At 46.0% G+C, this 21,787-nt stretch overlaps 1 protein-coding gene across 6 annotated transcripts; it reads right to left on the bottom strand.

The window, feature by feature from the left end:
• Positions 1-7,507: 7,507 nt before the first annotated feature.
• On the bottom strand, positions 7,508-20,757 carry LOC100383454 (putative AGC protein kinase family protein). 6 transcript variants are annotated; one of them, XM_008645850.2, is made up of 15 exons: positions 20,485-20,757; positions 19,849-20,363; positions 19,396-19,630; positions 14,557-14,649; positions 14,344-14,484; positions 14,181-14,273; positions 13,215-13,425; positions 13,033-13,118; positions 11,809-11,897; positions 9,410-9,461; positions 9,260-9,316; positions 8,994-9,167; positions 8,771-8,848; positions 8,163-8,300; positions 7,508-8,057 (listed from the first exon to the last, which is right to left on the bottom strand). In XM_008645850.2, exons 1-14 carry the CDS (start codon positions 20,557-20,559, stop codon positions 8,226-8,228), a joined length of 1,974 nt encoding a protein of 657 aa, XP_008644072.1. In that variant the 5' UTR covers positions 20,560-20,757; the 3' UTR covers positions 7,508-8,057; positions 8,163-8,225. The 6 variants fall into 6 exon arrangements, with proteins under 6 accessions (XP_008644072.1, XP_008644071.1, XP_008644075.1 ...); XM_008645849.2 differs by having other exon boundaries at positions 8,163-8,617; positions 20,485-20,736; XM_008645853.2 differs by having other exon boundaries at positions 7,508-8,078; positions 8,176-8,300; positions 20,485-20,736.
• Positions 20,758-21,787: the final 1,030 nt, after the last annotated feature.

Genomic DNA, 21,787 nt, shown 5'->3' with positions numbered 1-21,787 from the left:
AACTGAGGGGAAGGAGCATGTGGTGACATATCTAAGCCGAAGGTTGGTGGATGCTGAAACAAGGTACACTTTTATTGAAAAGTTATGCTTATGCTTGTTTTATGCATGCACCAAATGTAGATGTTATTTACTGTCTAGTCATTGCACTGTTTCTGGTCAAGCCGATGTAATCAAGTACATGTTGCATAACCCAATTATGAGTGGTAGAATTGGTAAGTGGGCTTATGCACTCATAGAATATGACTTGGCTTATGAACCATTGAAATCTATGAAAGGCCAAGTCGTAGCGGATTTTATTGTAGAACATCGGGTTAATGATATTCATGAACTAGACATATCATACCTCACTATTACTCCTTGGATTTTATATTTTGATGGATCGGTTTGCAATGAAGGGCAAGGAATTGGCATTGTGCTTGTTTCACCAAGTAATGTCTCCTTTGACTTCTCTAGCCGATTGAAAACGTATTGCACTAATAATCAAGCTGAATATGAGGCCCTCCTATTCGGTTTAGAACTTTTAAATGGTATGGGAGTAAAACATGTGAAGATATTTGGTGATTCTCAGTTGGTTGTCCAACAAGTGTTAGAAGAATATCAATGTCTTGATGGTACTCTAAATAGTTATCTTGAGAAATGTTGGAGCATAATCCATTCTTTTGACGAATTCAGTATTCGACATATCTCTAGAGTTGAGAATCATAGAGCTAACGACTTGGCACAAGATGCATCGGGTTATCGGATAAAGAGAGGGAAATTTCACAAAACTGAAAATCTGATAACCAGTGCAGAGCCAAATTCCCAGGTCGCGAACTGTCCGCGTGATGACGCCGGACCGTCCGAGGTTACCAGAAAGGTTCTCTTAATCGATTCGGCTGACAATGAAGCCGATGCAAGTGATTGGAGGACACATATACTTAATTATTTGCAAAATCCCAATATCAGGACAGATAAGAATATTCGGCGAACAGCTTTCAAGTATGTTTTGATGAGTGATGAACTTTACCGCCGAACGGTTAATGATGTCCTGCTTAAGTGCTTGGGCCCAGATGATGCTATATTAGCTATGGCCGAAGTACATGAAGGAATTTGTGGTACCCATCAATCAGCTCCAAAGATGAAGTGGTTGTTGCGAAGGTCTGGTTTTTATTGGCCTAGTATGACAGCTGATTGTTTCAAGTACTACAAGGGGTGCCAAGTGTGTCAAAAATTCGGCGACCTACAGTTGGTCCCTGCAGCCGAATTACACCCTATCATCAAGCCTTGGCCATTCAGAGGATGGGGATTAGACTTTATTGGAGAAATTCATCCTTCATCATCAAAAGGGCATCGGTTTGTGTTAGTTGCTACTGACTATTTCACCAAATGGACTGAAGTCGTTGCTTTAAAGAACATGACGCACAAGGAGGTAATTGAGTTCATAACTGAGCATATTATTCATAGATTCGGCATTCCCCAGACCTTGACTACAGATCAAGGTACTTCTTTTATGTCAAAGGAGGTTCGTGAATTTGCTGAATTATACAGAATTAAGCTGCTTAATTCGTCTCCATATTATGCTCAGGCCAATGGACAGGCCGAGTCTAGTAATAGGACGTTGATTAATTTGATAAAGAAGAAGGTATCTGATAATCCTAAACATTGGCATAAGATTTTGTCTGAAGCTTTATGGGCTCATAGAATATCTAAACATAGTGCTACTAAAGTATCTCCTTTTGAGCTTGTCTATGGGCAGGAAGCAGTGTTACCTGTGGAAATAAGTTTGAATGCTGTCAGGTTTGCCAGACAAAATGATCTAACTGCTACTGATTATTATAATTCAATGATGGATAATATTGATGAGGTGACCGACAAGAGGATGATAGCTTTGGGAGCAATAGAAAAGGACAAGATCATGGTAGCCAGGGCCTACAACAAGAAGGTCAAAGCAAAATCATTCCAAGTAGGAGACTTGGTGTGGAAGACCATTCTACCTCTAAGGAATAAAGACCGAAAGTTCGGGAAATGGTCGCCAAGCTGGGAGGGTCCTTATAAAGTGAAACAGGTGATGTCTGGTAACGCTTATTTACTACAAACATTACAAGGCAAGGATTTACCTAAGGCTTTGAATGGGCGTTTTCTCAAACAGTATCATCCTAGTATGTGGCAAGATGCCTAAGAAAACCGATGTGATCACATCGAGTTAGTTGCTTTTGGTTCGCCCAGCTCCACCAAAAGGCAGGGGGGCATATGTTCGAACCGAAAGTGAGCCGGCGGACTGTCCGGCCCGGAGGCCGGACGGTCCGCGGTCCGGACGGTCCGCGCCTGTAGGCCGGACTGTCCGCGCATGCGCAGAGCAGAGTAGGGTTCCGAGTTTTGTGCTACGGTTGTTAGCTATATTCGCGGGATTAGCTCGGAATCAGTTGTGTAAAGGGTCCAGCCCCCTCCTCTATAAATAGAGAGGTCTACGGCCGATTTGTAATCATCAACAATCGAATCAATACAACTTTTATTCGCTTTTTATCCTAGGAGTAGTTCTAGTCTAGTTTAGGTTTAGCCTCTCAATCCCCAAATTCTTCGTCTCTCTTCGGCTCTACGTCGATTAGAGGAGTCTAGGTCGGCCGGCCCGAGCCTAGACACCACCTAGGATCTCTCCTCCCCGACGGGGTCCCTCCCGGGAGCGAGATCCAGGCGCCGCCGGCGACTTCCGCCGCCTCTGCGTACGCGCGGACCGTCCGGCCCCAGGGCGCGGACCGTCCGGCCGTCAGGCAGAGAAACCCTAGCCGCGCACCAGGCCGCGGACCGTCCGGCCCCAGGCCGCGGACAGTCCGCCCCTGCGCAGAGAGTACCACCGCGCCTCGTGTCAGGCCGCGGACCGTCCGGCCCCGCGCGCGGACCGTCCGCCCCTGTCCAGAGAGCACCGCCGCCGGTTCTTCTTGAGTATTTGGCGCTCCGAAAAGGCGTCAACAAGGGCATGTACAACCTGAGGCGTTGTTGTTCGGTTTTAAAGTACAAAAGACACTTAAGAGACTATAATAATCATGCTCTCCTAGACCATAAATACAATTAAAAAACAATATGTATAAAGACTAATATTTAGTCGCTTCATTTTATTACTTTTAGTATATAAAATTGCTAAATATATAAACTAAAATAAAGTTTTAGTTTCTATATTTAGCAATTTTTGAACTAAAATGGAATAAAATGTAGGGACTAAATATTAGTCCCTAGAAACCAAACACCCCCTTACTCTATCTATTCAGCTGTCTTTTACTTTTCAAGATAAATTATTTTTACTAAGTACTATCCTCATTTTAAATTATAAAGATATTTTAACCTTTTAAGATACATTGATTTTAGGGTCAATTGTGATTATACCCATTGCTGGTCCATTTTTCAACTTTATAATTTTATCCTTTAGTTTTGAAAACGGAGTTACTGTTGGTCGCTCCCTCTCAACATAGTGAAAATCATAATTAGTGATTAAAAAATCTAAAAAATAATGATAAGAAAAAGGTGAAAGATCCGAACTACACTCCTATTATGTATGGGCCGGCACAACCCCAACTAGGGTAAAATCAAAACTATATTATATAGCGAGGGATAAAATCACAATAAATTATATGGACATTTTTTTATCTTTTCACATCAAATTTCACACCGTTTAACTGCACGAAACGGGGCAAGGGTATGACATCTCTTCCTTTTCAAAACGAAGGGGTAAAATCACAAAGTTAAAAAACGAGAGGTAAAATCATAATTACAAAACTAGAGAGGGGTATAATTACAAATGCCTCGTTATTTTATTATGCACATATATGTATTATGTCTAAATATACAATAAAAACAATGTATCCAAAAAAAATAGGTGTTTTAGACCTACTTCAGGTCCCAGACTAAGGTTGAGCCACTAAATTTTGGTCTACTCTGAATTTTGATACGCCAAACAGGAGGTTTGAAATATTGTCTAAAGGTTAGCCAAGCTAAAAAAAACCTTCAAACGACACAGATGAGCTAAATCACGGTACTCTTTTAGTCCTCGATTTTAGCCAACTCAAATTTAGACTAGGAAATCCAAACACACCCTTATAATTTAGAATGACTGTAATAGAGTAATATAACTAGAAAAGCCAAAATATTTTATCTGGAATGGAGATAGTAACAATTTAGTGTGGCGAAAGACACTCATTGTGTCAAGGTACTCTATGGCATGATCGTGTGATAGAGAGGACAGGAATTGACGGATGGTAGGGAGAAATGGTTGGGATTGTGAGGAGCATTAGGGCATGTACAACCTGAGACGTTGTTCGGTTTTAAAGTACAAAAGACACTTAAGAGACTATAATAATCAAGATCTCCTAGACCATAAATACAATTAAAAGACAATATATATAAAGAGTCGTGAAAAGACGGTCTACAAATCTTTTTATGGCCTTAAAAAATTTAAATCATATTTTATTTAAATTTTTAGGACTTAAATATAAGATTTCTTGTTAAAGACAATATAATAGTCTGTTGGTACCTTAAGATTGGGGTAACCACTACTACTGGGTTAAGGCGGATCCCGGGACTACCCCTTAGCCACCATGTTAATGGTGGTCCGTCCTAGCCCTAGTAAGGCCACTGGGATCGAGTGAGATCGGCACCTGTGATCAACGCTCTGAAACCCCAGCGGAGGGGATCCGGGCTAGCCACTTGTCAAAAGACGAGGGCTCTCAGAACCTACGCATGGGGGCTAGACCCCAGGGAACGTTCCCAACCCTCATAACAGGCCACCCGGACCTCTGGCCTAAGGGTGTCCAATGCTGCCACGTGCTGGCCAACACCAGAGGTGACGGGACCTCCCCTGAACACCGTCTGATCCTCCAGCCAAGGGAGGTCCAGAGTTGTTACGAGAAAGGGCGGTGTTAGTCACTACTCCCCAACAAAGCGAGGCCCGATGCTGCCACATGTTCTACCACACGTGACATAATCCATCGTGGAAAGCCCGATGTCAGCCTCTACACACGGTACCACACGTGTTACAGCGGGAGTCATGATGGCAGCCTAAGCACCTCTACACACGGTCTACGCCGCAACCTACTCTTGTGCTCTACTCCGACTAGACAGAGCAAAGGCACGACAAACCAGGAGATCTACACAGAGACCAGGAGGAGATATCAGTTCACCATGGACCGACGTTCCACTCACCCCATACCTAGCATTAGATTTACTGGGCCCACTTGTCGGGGCTCGACCACCATGTACGTGCTTCACTTGGACTATAAAAGGGAGGGTACACACACGATAGAACCCAGTCTCGGAGGGAGCCAACTCAGGCTTCAAACAACACACAGAGACTCCCAAGCAATACAACTACCATTGGATGTGGGTATTATGCCATCTTCAGCAGGCTGTGCATAGGATCGTGTAAAGTACTATTTTGCACTGTAGATTACACTGTTTGCAGAGTGGGGTTTGAAATAGGGAGTAAGATAGAGAGTGAGATATGGAGTCTATTGGAGATTACGCTCCAACGGTCCGAACCACTATAACCATTGGGTTCTCGTGTTTTTCCAGTTAAACATGTAATCCCTAGCCCCCTCCTCATCTTAGGATCAGAGTAGGTACACTCCACCACCTGGCCGAAAGATTTTCTCTTTAACATAGTCCATGACACATGAGACCCACCTGTCGTTCACCTCCTTTGTTGTCATCAATGAACACGTCCCATTGTTGGGAGCCAGGGAATTGAAGGGGCTAAATTCATATTGCCATTTAATTTCAAATAACAAGATAATTTTAGTTTCTCTAATCTATTTTATTTTTCCTGCTTTCAAACATGTCCTAACGACGGCCAATGGGACACGTGGGAAAGGAATAGTCGGTGTGGGGAGAAAATAGATAGACGGAAGAGAGTAGGTAGCCACCTGTTGGCCCAACAGAAGTAAATAATGGGAGAAGAAATTTGTTGAGCCAATAAACTTAGAAAGTCTGGTATAACATTCTTTTAGTATTTACTATCTAGATATAGGATAGATAGTGTGTTTATATAGTATGTTGCAGACGGTCTAATGAACCATGACCGAAAATCTGGACGGTAAAATTTAATTACAATCAGTTTAAGGCATAAAATGTTGTCGAATAAAGATGGGGAAAAACTAGCGTTAGATAGCCAGAGAATAGAGATCATTGCTTCAATGACACGAAGTTCACAACAATGGTAAACAAAAACTGTGCCTGAAGAATGGAATGTTCTTATGCTCCCTCCGTTTTAATTATAAATTATTTTTAAATTTTTAGGGTTAAAGTATTTCTAGTTCGACCAATACTATAAAAATATATGACATCAATAAATATATTAGAAAACTAATTAATAAAAACATAATAATATTTATTTAGTATAATAACTGTTATTATTTATTATATAAGTTTAATTAGATTTAAGATATTGTACTCTTTTTTAAAAATAAAATATCTTATAATTTAGAACAGAATAAGTAGTACTATTCCATACGCATTGTTATTCTTCCTATTTTGACTCTTTGATCTACCACCTACCACTAGTTGCTTTTGTTAGAGCTTAATTAATCGCTGCCCACTAGTATAAAAGTAAACTAAAATTCTGACTCATATTAAAGTGGCAAATCTTAAGAAATATATGAATTAGGTGCCAAATATAAAAAAAATCTCTCCCTAGGACCTGCCACCCAGCATAAGGCTGCCTCCAATGGCACCCCCTCGTCGCTTCCCCTGACGGAATGGAGGGCCGGCCACACCCTCTCAGAGGGCCGGCCACACCCACTCAGCGCTGATTTGGTGACTCAGTAGGATTAGAGGAGATTAAGAAAAAAATTAGTTTATTTCCCCTTTAATCTTCTCTAATCCTCTCGGGATCCTCTTGTCACCAAATCAACCCTCACGCTCCAACGCTGCCCCGTCGGGAACCCTCTCGCCGGGGTGAGGCCACCTGCCTGCTGCGCCCCCTGTAGAAGGGACAGCTCTAATATCCTCCCTTCCACTAATCTGTACATTTAACTGCAAAATTAACTGTTCTTAAGTTTAATTACCTGATAATAATATGGGTTATGAAACTATAAATATGGTAGTATTTTTTCAAACTCCAAAAACTGAGGTAAAAAATATCAAATAACTCACCTAAAGAGTAAAAAGAGAGCTAAATAAGAGGAATGGTTGGAAAGGAGATGAAAAAGTAGAGAGAATAGTTGAGTGAGATATTTAAATATGAATAGAAAGTACGAATACGAGAATTTGGAAGGATAGAATGGTTGAATATAGCCTAAGGCGAAGCTTGGCTCCGCGTCGGGGATAGCAGTCTCCAGGCGACGTGACACTGGACAAGCCGTTACGCTATCTCCACAATATCTGTCGACAGCCGTTGCACCACTGTTGCTGCCGGAAACTCAGGCTATCCACGCTCATTCTATTCTAAATCCCTACTCTAAATGGACTAAAAAGAGTATTTTGAAATACAGTAGCCAAACTTTCAGTCTCAGCGGCAACTATTTGGACGCTGCGCTCCCAAAGCTGAACCAAACAGAGAGCGTTTTTATTCCTTTGCAACAATTATCACCGTTTGCTAGTTGCATTTACCGTTCCCGTACTCTCTGTTGAAACAAACAGCACCAGCCTCAATCGGTTCCTATTCTTATAATGTCCCAGATTCTGTGGGACACTGGACACATTTAGCAAAATGATGTATCCCATGGCCATAAAAAATGCTGTGAACATTTCTGGCCGCAGGAAATCCAGCGGGCTACCAGCTTAACAAACCATCGTCAACTATAAATGCCAGAATGGCAATTTCCTAAAACCCACCTACATCTTCAGGGGTTGTATTCTGAATACAGTAACCTGGGCCAATCTCCGCAAACCCAAGGCTCATAATGGACTGATTTTTTTAAAAAAAAAAGCAAAGGGGAACAAAAAGACAGCGCTCTGCCCAATTCGGTCAAGGGTGATTCACTGATGATGGCATGTCAATTGGTCATGAAAACAAGGTAACAGCAAAACTGTACTCGGCTCCGGGAGATGTAGGAACAGCCTCAATTGGAACAGACCATGCCTCACACTTTGATCTGCACAAGTGACAGTAACAACTATAACATTGTTATAGATAACCAGGTGCCAATAGAAGAGGTGATATAAGAGTGAAAATGCCTAGTTACATGTACAAGACCTACATCGCGCGAGCACCTTGTAGACTGTTTGATTACTCGGATGAGAGTCCAAATTTGGATTGATTGCTACGTTTCAGTTCTTGGCGGTGGATCATCCTTCAATCCTTTGGTGAACATATCATAATTGATGGAAGCATGATTCTGCACCGAAGATGATGTCAGAGGAATGTTGTGGTACAATTTTCTAGGGAAGTTATCAATGGATGGCAACATTTTTTTTTTGTCTCAAACACGCAGGAGCTGCATATATCATCATACTAAAAAGAAAGGATACTGCCTTTGTAGCATTCAAGATCTGGCTCACAGGTACAGCAGTACTACAATTGCTATTGCGATAACATTGCAATTGCAAATGTTGATATTTACAAATAGGGAACGAATATTGTGCAAGCAGGTCTTAGGTGCAAGCGTGCAAGCAAGCATTCTGAACTTTTAGACGGTGATCCAACCGCTGCACGCTGTGCAAAACAAAGAGAAGAGTGAAGTGGCTAAAGTTGAGAGTGAATGAAGTAAAACCGGACTACCGCTCTATGATAATTTGATCTTGTAAAATTGCCAAGCTTCAATTACCGTCAAATACATGATATGAAATCATAACCCAGTATATGTACCTTGAACGAGAAGTTGCTGAAAGAATAATTGACATTTGCACTAGATTCAAACTCATTGAGGCCATCGCTGTCCTCCGTCTGGTAGAATATAATATGGAACAGTTAGCAAAGAAACTTAAAAAAGGCTACATCAACTATGCACAATACAAAATTCTTTTGACTGTTTTCTCCAAGGTTAGTTTTTATTTGTTGCTCAGCAAATAAATAAGGAAATCACTCATACCATGTCATCTTGGCGGTTGCTCAGACAACTACTGCTTCCACTAAGGCTTCCATTATCACTGGAATCCTCAAACTCGTATGCTTCATATATGTTTCCATCTGATGGATTCCAGGAATAGCGACTGGTGAAGTAGCTAGTATCAAATGCATTATCTGAGGAGGGAACAAAGGCAGCCTGCAAATGGTTTTCTGTTATCACTCGCATACATACAGAAACAATATGCACTATAAGTTTGAAGAGTTACGTAATTTTTGCCACTTCCTCACCTTCTGCCTAGCAAGGGTATCCCAGCTAATGTCTTTGAAAAATGGATGTTGTTTAACCTAAATAAAACATGATCCCCATCATGTCCATATCATAATGTTTTTTAAAAATAGAATAACCAAGAAATATGGTTTGCAGTGCCTTTAAAATACCTCTGAGGCGCCATTTGCTCCTAGTCGTTGATGAGGATCTTCGGTCAATAATCTGGACAAAGTTGTTGTAAGATCTCCAGCCAGGTAAGTTTTATTTAATCCATAGTTCTTAAGGCGGTAAGGCGAGACAAGGCGTTGGGCCACCGCCTGGACGCCTAGGCGACGCCTAGGCGCTTACTAAGGCGAGCAAGGCGACGCCTTACCAATTAAACAAAAGACAGAACAACAACATATATGAGGAAGAAAAAGAAAAAGGGAGAAAGAAAAAAAAGAAGGAAGGGGTAGAAGGAGATGGCCCAGCCCACCAGGCAGGCAGGCAGCCCATATATCCTCCGGTTAGGGTTGCTGAGTTGCTCCCATCTCACTGTCGCCGCTCGTCCACAACCATGCATCGCTGCTCCTGCTCCCCCAAGCTCGGCGGCGCTCCCCTGAGTCTCAGCGGCGGCGCTTCCCCGAGCTCTGCACCGCCGCTCCCCCGAGCTCTGCGTCGCCGCTCGCCCGAGCTCGGCACTCCCTGCGCCGCCGCTCCCCCGAGCTCGGCACTCCCTGCGCCGCCGGTCCCCCGAGATCGGCACTCTCTGCGCCGCCGCTCCCTCGATCCCGCTCCCCAAAGTCGTCTCTGCTAGGCTTCTTCCCCCTCCCCTCTTGCCGACTCTTGGCTAGGCGACGGGGACGCCTAGACTTTTTGGCCGCCTGGACGCCTAGGCGTCGCCTAGGCGACGCCTTTGAAACCATGATTTAATCATAACAGAAATTAACATGCCATAATTTTTATAACTTGAGTATGAACTAGATAAGTAGCACGGCAATTGAGATTTATATTATTGATAGCATATGCCTGCATTAACATATAAAATCCGAACAAATATAAGGGAAAGGCCATACCTACAAGGAAAAACCTAGAGTAATTTAAAACAACAGAACACAACTAATGGGAGATAGCATATCCTACAACAGCTTGATGCTTTCATTCTCAGAATTTAACCGATAACATTGATCCAAAACATGTTGAAGAAGCATAGTCTTGCCTTGGCTTCCTTTATGCGCAATATGGCCAGAATGAAGTCGTGTATTGGCTGGCTTAAAGTTTGTGAGGCCAACAGTCTGTTTCATGATAACGCTAGATATTGAAAGAGAAAAAAACTTTATTGCCAACATCACAGCAGCTTATGGTAGAGTGGTCATGATTCATGAGTGTTGGATTGTGAAGTGCTTGATTTATTGTATTGCATAAAGGTGGTGGTTACATATATAGACACAGAACCCTAACCCTAATGGGCCGGCAACCCAATAGTGGTGTCCCCCCCTCCCAGTCTAACATCCCCCCGCAGTCGCAACGGGGACACCGAGATTGGAGTAGAAGCCGAAGGTAGGAGTTGACGGGTTGTTATCCCCCGCAGTCGTAGCGTCGTGAGGGTGCAAATGTTGCGGCTGAAGTAGAGACCGGTGTGGACTCCGAGAAGACGATAGCCCCTGGATGCCGAGGTAGTCGAAGTCGAGGTGGCCATGGTCGGGAGACACGCGACAATAGCCTGTTCTTCGGTAGGGGTCGACGTTCGAGCGTCAACGATCGGCGGGGCGACACAACAAAGAGCACCAGCAGGCCGACCTTCTTTCTTCTTCAATCATCCAGACGACGAGGAGCCCCGCCAGGGAGGCCGGCGACAACGCACACGTCTGCACCGGTCATGGTGGTCGTACCCACGACAGAATAGAAGGGGTAACGGGGGATCCGGCCGGGAAGGCCACGACAGCAACGGATCTAGCCGGGAAGGTCGCAGCAACGGTGAATCCGGCCGGGAAGAACGCGATAGCGACGGATCCCACAAAGGTGATGAAGGGGAGGGCGATGGGGCGGGTCCAGGCAGGGGTTTGTGCCGGACCTGGCAAGGGAGTTTGACGCTGGTGACGGGAGAAGCTCGAAGTGGGAGGCGTTGGGGAAGAGGTGGACGACGCTGGTGAGGACAGCGCATAGGGGCGTGAGCGGCCAGAGAGGCAACGGAGCGGGTGGCCAACATGAGGACTGGCGGCGGCTGATCTGGACCGGTGGCATCTTTATAATCAAGTTTGTAGCTATTTAGTGTTTGACTTTACAGGATCACCTATTCACCCCCCTCTAGGTGCTCTCAGTATTGCGTGGAATTATAAGCCTGCATTGCTATAATAAGTTAAAAGGAATGCCACAAACAAAAAGAAAAACGAGTAACTGCAAAAAGAGGTAAAAATGCAAATCAAACATGCAAAAAAATATTACATTAGCCCTAAAACGTATGCACTAAGATACTTGCAAACGAGCACAATCATCTACCAAATAGACATTTGAACACAAGGAGATATAACATGAAATACAATATCACAAACAATTGAGTGCTGAAAAAAAGGTTCGAAATACTTCTTACTTGTCAATTAAATCTTGTGCATCAAAACTCATCTCTTCCGGGACATGCGGCCAAGGTATTTTGTAATTCAGAATATTGTCAAAAATTGTCTACAGGAACAAGTAGAAAATAATAATGATGTTAAGCTAAAGCTAAACAAGTTTTCAGGTCATTGGTCTACAGAGAAGTCTAATAGTATAATGGCGAATATTTGCTCCAATGACCAACACACATTGATAATGAACACTTCTTTCCAGAAAATATCTAATATGCCCTGATTGGCTGTAATTGTTTTGATAATTTGATGTTATGATTTATTGTTGGAATACAAGTGAATTGTCCATGTCCCCTCATCAGCTTAAGTTTTTTGATTGAACTGGTCGATGCTTACGACTCAATGTGGTATCAAATCCAGAGGTCTCGAGTTCGAATTGCCCATCTCTCCCCATGAGCTTAAGCTTTTGGGTGGGGAGTGTTGGAATATAAGTAAATTGTCCGCCTCTCCCCATCATATTAAGCTGTTGGGTTTAACTAGTCAATACATGCAAGTCAATATTTATGACCATGTAAAAGTTATAAGAAGATTGATAAACTTTTTTTTCTCGAACACGCAGGAGAACTGCACCCATTATATATTAAGCAGATAAAGAAAAGGTCTATAGAAGACCCAAAAAACAAAACAAAACAAAACAACAAAAGAACCTCCTGACGGAGGCGGGAGGCCAGAACAGGCATACAAAAAGGGATCCGTTAGGAGATCAAAACAGACTACTCGATCCTTCCTAAGGCTCTACCAAGGGTGCAACCAAATGAGCGAGACCCTTTGCAACAGCTACTTCCCATCTTCTTCTTTCCTCATCTGCAAACAATTATTCACTTAACATAATGTACAATACCCAGTGGTGGACCCAGCAAGGGGGCAGCCGGGGCAAGCGCGCCCCCTAGGTGCCCGTGGTCCTAGGCACCCCACATAACCATTCATTCTTTTTTTAGCTGAATGGCCAGAAAAAGTAAACTAAATATCTCTGTTAATAATAAGCATGGCCATGAAACAAATCGAACGTTCTCAATCCATGAGTAAACATAGAATGATATTGCCTACTACTCACATTACTACTCATGGTTAGCAAGTAGCAATTCAGTGGTATATTACATATTGTTTTCTTGCTACTCATGTGCTACATATATGCTATATTTTTGTTAGCATCTCCTTAATTTTAGTCCTGCTTCTGCCACTGACAATACCTGGGGGTGTTCTGCATTGAACGGAGGTATGCCAACAATGAGCTCAAATAGAATGACACCAACGGACCACCAATCTGCACTGCAACCTAGGAGTATATACATAATAATAAAGTAGTTAGTATCAAATAGTAATAAAATGAATAAGTCTAGTGATCCTAAAACAGAGTTTACTCAGAATTTACCATGTCCTGTCCCCAAAATGATTTCTGGTGCTAAATAATCAGGAGTTCCAACAGCAGAACGATTTTGTCTCCGTGCTCGGTGATCCATTTGCTCGAATTCATTCATCTGAGGCTCATCATCTCCATACAGTGAAGCCCCACTAACAACAGGGCGAGACAGATCATATGTGTTGTTAATCAAACCAACCTTGGACAACCCAAAACCTGTCAACTGGATAAATGAACATTAAAAAGCAGCACATAGAAAACACACTAGTACAAGTAACCATGTCAAACTAAGAACAAAAATGAATTTGCATGTCCATTGAAGTATAAAAGGAAACAATATTAAATTAGTGACATGAAAATTTGAACAGTAAAGACAGTCGGTACTTGGTTTTTTCATGAAATACAACTAAGTGCTGCTTTTCTTGAAGGGAAAAAAACTCCAAGAACAAGCATAACCTTATATTCATATGTGAAGTTCAAAATAAAAAAAGAGGCACCATTCTGAACATCCATCATGATCTCTAAAAAGTAAAAACAATTAACCTCAATAGTCACATGTTCTCTCCTATTACAAATCTAGTGCATGCTGTTCTGACAACTGCCAATAACTGTTATCATTATGCATTTTGATTGAACAGAACATATCAAATTGTTTTTTTTTCTCAAACACGTAGGAGAGCTGTGTATCATTATATTAATAATAAGAAGAAATTACACGCCTTACATAGACCGAGATACAGAGAATCACCTTACGGCGGCCAAAATCTAATGTACATAAAATGATCCATCCATCAAACTAATACTATAAAATTGTGGATACATAAAAAATATTCAACCAGCAGACAACATAAGTTAGAGCTTGCCTTTGCAAGGCATGAGGTGGAATGAACTTTAGTTTGCTATATCTAACAACAAACAAACAAAATATACCAAGGAGAGAAGGTTTAATAAATATGTGCATTGTGCATGTCTCCAAACCTTAATATGTCCATCATGGGCTATCAACAAGTTGTCAGGCTTTAGATCCCTATGGACTATGTGCATAGAGTGCAAATATTCCAAAGCTAGTACCTGCAGAACAAACTGATTATGAGCCAAGGGAATGAAAAAGATGGAAAATTAATGGATACTACAAACTTACAACTTCTGCAAGATACACACGAACAACGTCTTCATCCAGGCACCCTAAATTCCTCAGTAATGAGTAAAGGTCCCCTCCATTCAGGTACTCCATGACCAGATACAAATTATCCCGTGAGGTAAACGAATAGAAAAACCGTACCTTCCAAAAGCATGAGGATTTCAGAACCAAATATTGTGTTTCAGAACAGGGCAGATTTGTATGTTCACTTACCACAAAAGGGTTCCTGACTGTAATCAATATATCACGTTCAGCCAATATACTCTCGACAGCATTTTTCCGAATCATATCTGCCTTCCTAAGAACCTGTTTAAAGTAGAAATCTTGTTAAATCAACCAACAAGATAGCAATGTATGCCCTGGCATCAAAGGAAACAGGGTGCACTGAAGTATTTGTGAGAATTTTCTATTATGTTTATACATGAAAAACAAGCTGACAAATGGTAGTGAAACTGGTGCCACGGTATTGCTACTTGCTAGAAATCCACCTACATCGTTTCAGCAGAGTCAGATCACTCCTATGTTGTTTCAACAGTGCTGGTACCAAGCCTAGGTGAAAGAGGAGGTTTGTGAGTTGACACAGACTTGGCGGGCCAGCTTAAAAACAATGCCGCTCTTATAGAGATGAAACCAAAATTGGAACTGTTATTGTTGTATTGCTACTTGCTAGACATCTTAGTTGTTAGAATAGAATGTATATTAGGCTACAACCATATCAGATCAGGGGTCCACATAGTTGTTCTATAATAGAGAAAGACCTTAACCAACTCTGATTAAAGATAGGATAGAATCAAGTTTGATCTGTCCTAGAGATAGCAGAGTTATAATAGGAGTCGGTTAAGGTAGTTGTGCCCGAGTTGGACTCTCTGCCATGTTGTAATCCTGACGGCAGTATTCTGCCCTATATATACTCAGTCCCCACGGCCTAATAAGTCAGGGTGGACAACTTAAACTTGTTGTTGTGTTTTCTTACAAGAATAATGCTTAGCAATATGTCACATGTTCAACAAGAAACCCATACCAGAAGTATTACTATTTGCATTAAAGGTACTTCAGCATAAAAGCTATCATGCAAAAGTTATCCCAAGAACAGCACAGACATGACAAGGGTGCAATCTGAATTTGTAATAGACACTTGCAGGTAGCAGTTGTGAGTGCTCAGATGATATGCAGTAGAGAAACGAACACCGAAATTTTTACATATGAAGACAAAGCCATGATTCAGAAAACACAATTACAACTTGCAGCACAATAATGCTAATTTTTAATGGGTGTGAAAAGTGATCAGCCAAGCTGCAATAATTGTTTCTATTGGAAACCCCAAAACCCTAATTAGTGTAGGGCTGCTATATTAATAGATGGAATAGTATGTGGGTTGGGCCTAAACCCATTATAGTTGTAAAACAGCACACACACCTGTCTAACCCCCTGCAGTCGCAACTCTTGTCATTACAGAGGTTGATACTGGACCGAAACTCCGAGAACACCGTAGATGGGAGCCCCTTGGCGAAGATGTCGTCGAACTGCGAAGCGGTCGGGACACCGGACACGGACATCGCCGACAGCGACTCGCTCGGACGAAGTGGAGGTCGATCTACACGTGCTTCGTGCGCTGGTGCTGGACGAGGTTGGTGGAGAGGTAGACCGCGTTGACGTTGTCGCAGTAGACAAGGGTGGCGCGCGCGAGGGGGCTGTGGAGCTCCTGAAGCAGCTGACGGAGCCAGATTGTCTCGGCTAAGTCGTTGGCCACAACGCAATACTCGGCCTCAGCGCTGGAGCAGAAGACGACAGGTTGTCGCTGCAAGGACCAGGAGAAGAGGTTAGCCCCTAGGATCACAACGTAGCCAGAGATGGACTGCGTGTGTTGGGACAGTCGACCCAATCAGCGTCGGTGTAGACAACCAGCTCAGAAGTCGGAGAGGACCGAAGAAGAAGGTCGTAGTTGAGGGTGCCAAGGAGGCAGCGAAGAATCTGCTTGGCAACGGTGAGGTGGGGCTCTCGTGGGGTGAGGAAGGTGTCAAACTTACGGTAGGGGAGAAAAGTCAACAGGTAGCGAGAGAAGTCATTTAGGATGACCAAATAGTACTGGTAACCGGAAATGCTCAGTATCGAAAATGTCCAAAGGTCACAATGGACGAAATCAAAGGAACAACTTGCGCGGTACATGGAAGAGGTGAAGGGTAAGCGAGTGTGGCGACCAAGCTATCAAGCATGGCAAGGCGAGGCAGCGTTGCCGCGGGGGAGGGTAATGGCCGACGTGGGCGAGAGTCTAGAGAGGACGTCGTGGTCGGGGTTGCCAAAGCGATGGTGCAAAGTGGAGGTAGATGCAGTAGCGATGAGGGCATATGGTGTGGCAACACGGGATGAGGGAGGTGGGGCGAGAAACCGAATAGGATATATGGTGGCAGAGCTGTCACATCGGGCAACCACAACACGAGTGGTAAGATCTCGTATGGTGAGCCCCCAGTGATCAAACTCCATGGAACGGTGGTTGGCAGCGGTGAAACGACGAATTGAGAGAAGGTTTTGTATGATGTTGGGGCAACAAGGATGATGTTGAGGTACAAAGGACCAGGAAGACCTGTGTCGCCTAGTGAGGTGACAGGCAAAGTCCCCATTACCGGCAACAATGGAAGAAGGGAAGGTGGGGCTGCGAGATGGGATAAAAACAGTACTAGGGTCAGAAGTGGTGTGGTACGAGGCGTCGGAGTCAGCAACCTAGTTGGTGGGAGTAGGAGTGGGCTACAATGACATGGGGTACGAGGAGAGAGCCAGTGAGGCACCCCCACTAAGCCATAGGGAAGGGCTAGGGCCGCTAGTGGCGAGCATGCTGACGGCAAGCATGGGCAATGGAGACGGCAAGACCTCGATTGTGATTGAGACAATCATGGCACTGCGAAAGACAAACGACCCAGTAGCTTGGCGGCCTTCCTGAGGGTGGTCGGTGGCCGAAGGGTGGTAGAGCTCGATACACTCATGGAGAACCAGATTCAGGGTCCAATCAAAGGCAACGAACATGCCCTAGAGAAATTGATCGTCTTGAAGGGAGACCCGCACATGGTAGGGAGGCATGTGGACCGCGGCATGGCGAAGGACGGGCGTCAAGGGAGTAGGCGCAGAAGGGGAGAGGTCAGCGCCCGCATGCCACCCGTGCCCCCATGGTGCCGGAGGAAAGGAGCGGCCGGGAGTGACATAGGGGTCGTGGCAGGCACTGCAGGCAGGGGCGGAGGTGCTGACACAGTGCAGCTATGGAAGGGGGAGTTGTCCTCGGAAGTGGAGGAGAGGCTCGCCTGCGGGTGGAGTGGCGGTTGGATGGACGTAGACGGCACCACTACCGCATAGAGGGAGGTCGTCGCGTCCGTGCGAGGCGCAAGGGCAGTGCAGGAAGGGAAAAAGAGGTTGGTTCGTTCGTCTGCGCAGCAGACACGGCGGCAGCGCCAACCGCGGACTAGGAGAGGTCGCTGGCAGTAGGAAAGAATCCCGAGGGGGTCGTGGGTGTGGGGAAGCCGTGTGCAGACAGCACGGGCGCGCTAGCAGCCATTCCAAGGAGGGCAGGGCCGGCCACGACCTGCGAGGCGATTGAAGGGTGACCGGCGGCGAATGGCCCGCCGGTAGGTGCGGTGAGGTCGATCATGGCCGAGGGTGGCGCATGCTGGGTTCCTTGAGCGGAGCAGAGCAGAGCAGGGGAGGCCCGAGGCCGGATTCGGACGGGGAAAGACAACAACGACGGGCATTTGGGCGTCGAAGTTCCTATCGCACGCGGCGTGGGAGGGGCAGTACGATGCCCGCGGTCGGTGGCGCCCCATCCCCGTTTCTGACGACACCGACATTGCCTCATGGGGCGAGTAGTACCGCAGCCCGCTGGAACTATGCGAGGCTATGGGGAACGGCGGCGCCAACACGGGGGCGTGCATGTGGCGCACGTACAACGCGGGGAGGAGGTCACCCATCGCCGCGACACCAGCGTAGGCAGGCGTGGCGGTGGGGCTCGGCTAGTGCGTACTATGGAGGGAGACAGGCGCGTAGGGGAGGGGCGTAGGGGAGAATTGAGGAGGCGCACACGGGAAGGGGACGTGCGGCTGCGCTGGCCGTGGAGGGCACCCAGATGCGGCCCGAGCCAGGGAGAGGAAAGACAAAACGAGGCGCGACGTGAGCGGCTCGTTCGCAGGGAACAGAGGAGGCACGGTCGCGGGATGCAGGGGAGGCTCAATCGTGTGGCGTGTGGAGAGGAGAGGGGCTGCCATGGCCAGCGGCCGGCCGAAGGTTGCCTGGCGGTTGAGGTAGGGGAGGGATGGAGGGAGCTAGGCTTGATACCATATTGGAAACTCAAAAACTCTAATTAGAGTTGGGTTACTATATTAATAGATGGAATGGTATGTGGGCTAAGCCTAAGCCCATTACAGCTGCAACACACACATGTCTAACAGCTTCCTCCGTAAAAGAATTGTTCAAGTTCAACAAAAACTTATTACTGAATAGGCTTCAATGACAACTATTAGGGAGTTGAGTGTAACTTCGTCAGAACAGTTAATGAATCGATGATGCAGGAACTAGGCAGACTCACATTGTGGATATGAAGGTGACACAAGGACATCAAACTAATTGGACAACAATCACAACACTAAGAAATGTGAACACGACTTGGAAACAAAACACTTGGATGAACCCTATGTTATGAAGCAACACTGAAAAATTTCAATTTCTGGGGCCGAACTACTTGCACAATATTTGCTAGGGTGTGAACCGAACGACTATTATGCAAGCAAGCCTTAGGTGCAAGCGAGCCTCCTGGACCTTTAGATTATGATCCAATCATAGATGTAGTTGTAGGTTGTCGAGAGGAGGGTGATAAAGCTACGTGAGCTGATGGAGGGTTTAAGTGTTAAATGTGGCCTACGGTTGGATCACGATCTAAAGGTCTAGGAGGCTCACTTGCACGCTTACACCTAAGGTGTTTGCTTGCGCAGCCGTTCCATAAATCATAAGGCTAGTGCCTAACTAAAAGGTATGCATGGTTGCATGAAATAACAGAAGATTTTGCCCAATGAATACCTTTATAGCAAAAAGGTCTCCCGTAGTTCTTTTCTTGGCCAAGAAAACACGTCCAAATGCTCCACGGCTAATAGGTTTGATGATTTCAAAGTCATCAATTGAAGTGCGATCCTTGATTGGATGGACAGGACTTGCGCGCAAGCTACGAACAACGTCGTCTTCCTCATCCATTATGGTGCTTGTTGAATCAACCTTGTCCATATCAACCGAGTCACAGAGCTGCAGATACTTCTCCCTGAAGGATTATACAAATGTGAAGGATGAATTAATTAAAGGAGTTATGATGCGCAGCTCTCCTGCTCATTCAAAAAATAATAATTAAATGAGTTAAAATGTTAAGGACATTATTGTGTTGATAAGCTTCATAAAATGAAGTGGCCCGCAAGAATAATTTCGATTATGTGGTCAGACTATCAATTAAAACAAAAGGCTGATTCCAAATAAGAATCTCACCTGTGTAGTTTTTCTATTCGTGTTCCAAATGTCTGCACTGTGAGAGACTCATGCTTCCTGCAGTTGACAATTTCTTGGAGATCTTCTATGCAGGTAACCATTTGAGATAATGCACTTTCTTCATCCAGAGGAGTATTTGCTATGCATCGTAAGTCCGCGGTCCGCGGCTTCGGGGGCCTCCCACGCCCGCGCTTGGCGGGCGGCTGCGGCACAGGCACGGGCAGAGGCTCCGGCGCCTCCTCTTCCTCGTCCACCTCGTCAGCGCAGTCATCGTCTTCGCCGTCGTCAGCCGGTGACTCCGGCGCCGGCTGCGCCGGCGGCGGGGGCAGCGCGTACTTCCCCCCCGCGACGGCGACGAGCTCCCCTGCGGCGGACATGCGCGAGAGGTGGGCGGCGACGAGCGCCGGGTGCGAGGCCGGCAGGTCGCCGCGGGCCTGCGCCTCGATGCGGCGCGCGATGGCGGCCTGGCTGGAGCCGTTCTCCTCGGCGAGGGCGGTGATCGCGGCGACGATCATCTGTAGCAACCAGGCAGGCGCACGGGTCAGTCGATGCCGCAGATCGGCGCAGATCTGGCGGAAAGGAGTAGCGGAGAGGAGTCGAAAGAGGTAGGGTTGGAACGGAGGGAGGGAGGCTTGCCTCGGGGTAGGAAGGGGGCACGAGGTCGGAGGAGCCCGGGGGCGAGCCGTCGCCACTGGGAGTGGGAGTGGTCATGCCAGCGCTGGCGCTGGCCGCCTCGGCTGCTGGCTGTCGCTTCCTCTCCCGCTCGGCGTGTCTGGGTGCGTGGGGAGCGGGAATTGGGGGACGCAGCGCACGGGAGAGGGGGAGGGGCCGCGACGACGCGGATCTGAGACTGGGAAGGGCGCTGCCGCTGAGGCGGGCCTCATGGAATGCAAGTACAGTTTCGACAAGGAATCTGTCGGATGTTCCGCGCGTGGAGTTATTTGAGATTGTAATAATCTCGTCGCGCGGCTTCGCTATTTTATTACTCCGCAGCTGGACCTCGCCATTTTGTTATTCTGTAGCTCACAGCCTTGCCATATTGGCACAGTTAATGTCCAGCGCTCTGTTAGCTTCCATTAGGTATGGTAAAGGTCAATTTTGCCCATGCTGTAACCACTAATCTGGTGAAAACCTAACTCCTCGTCTCTCCTCTCTTCCACGAGTTACTCCTCTTCCACGGCGCCGCCACTGCTCTGTCTTCTCTGTGCTCGCTCCGTCCTTCGAGAGCACTCCTCCTCCGATGGCTACTCCGGCGAGAGGGAAGAAAAGGTTGGTCGTCGACGTCGATGTCGAGGTCGACAGTTGAAAGGGAATTAGGCTTACACCTAGTCCCTAAATAATTTTGGTGGTTGAATTGCCCAACACAAATAATTGGACTAACTAGTTTGCTCTAGTGTATAAGTTATACAGGTGCTAAAGGTTCACACTTAGCCAATAAAAAGACCAAGAGTTGGGTTCAACAAAAGAGCAAAGGGTCAACCGAAGGCACCTCTGGTCTGGCGCACCGGACTGTCCGGTGTGCCACTGGACAGTGTCCGGTGCACCAGAGGACTCCAACTCAAACTCGCCACCTTCGGGAATTTCCAGAGGCGACTCCGCTATAATTCACCGGACTGTCCGGTGTACACCGGACAGTGTCCGGTGCTCCAAGGAAGAGCGGCCCCAGGAACTCGCCAGCTTCGGGAATCTCCAACGGCTAGTCCGCTATAATTCACCGGACATGTCCGGTGTGCACCGGACTGTCCGGTGCAACTCCGGAGCAACGGCTACATCGCGCCAACGGCTACCTGCGACGCATTAAATGCGCGCGCAGCGCACGTAGAAGTCAGGCGTGCCCATACTGGCGCACCGGACAGTGAACAGTCCTTGTCCGGTGCGCCACCGGACATCAAGGCGGGCCCACAAGTCAGAACTCCAACGGTCAGAATCCAACGGCATT

The sequence above is a fragment of the Zea mays genome, chromosome 5, assembly GCF_902167145.1.
Source record: "Zea mays cultivar B73 chromosome 5, Zm-B73-REFERENCE-NAM-5.0, whole genome shotgun sequence".
NCBI classification, from domain to species: Eukaryota; Viridiplantae; Streptophyta; class Magnoliopsida; order Poales; family Poaceae; genus Zea; species Zea mays.
The sequence above is the reverse complement of the archived record's forward strand: the minus strand, read 5'-3'. Positions and strand labels throughout refer to the sequence as shown.

What these genes read in the sequence shown, in the direction of transcription:
- LOC100383454 (XM_008645849.2), bottom strand. Translation starts at nt 20,559, where the DNA reads ATGACCACTCCCACTCCCAGTGGCGACGGCTCGCCCCCGGGCTCCTCC. An exon ending in GTGTGTATCTTGCAGAAGTT is followed by an intron (nt 14,274 to 14,343) that starts GTAAGTTTGTAG and finishes TTTGTTCTGCAG; the next exon opens with GTACTAGCTTTGGAATATTT. An exon ending in GCACAAGATTTAATTGACAA is followed by an intron (nt 9,462 to 11,808) that starts GTAAGAAGTATT and finishes AACTTTGTCCAG; the next exon opens with ATTATTGACCGAAGATCCTC.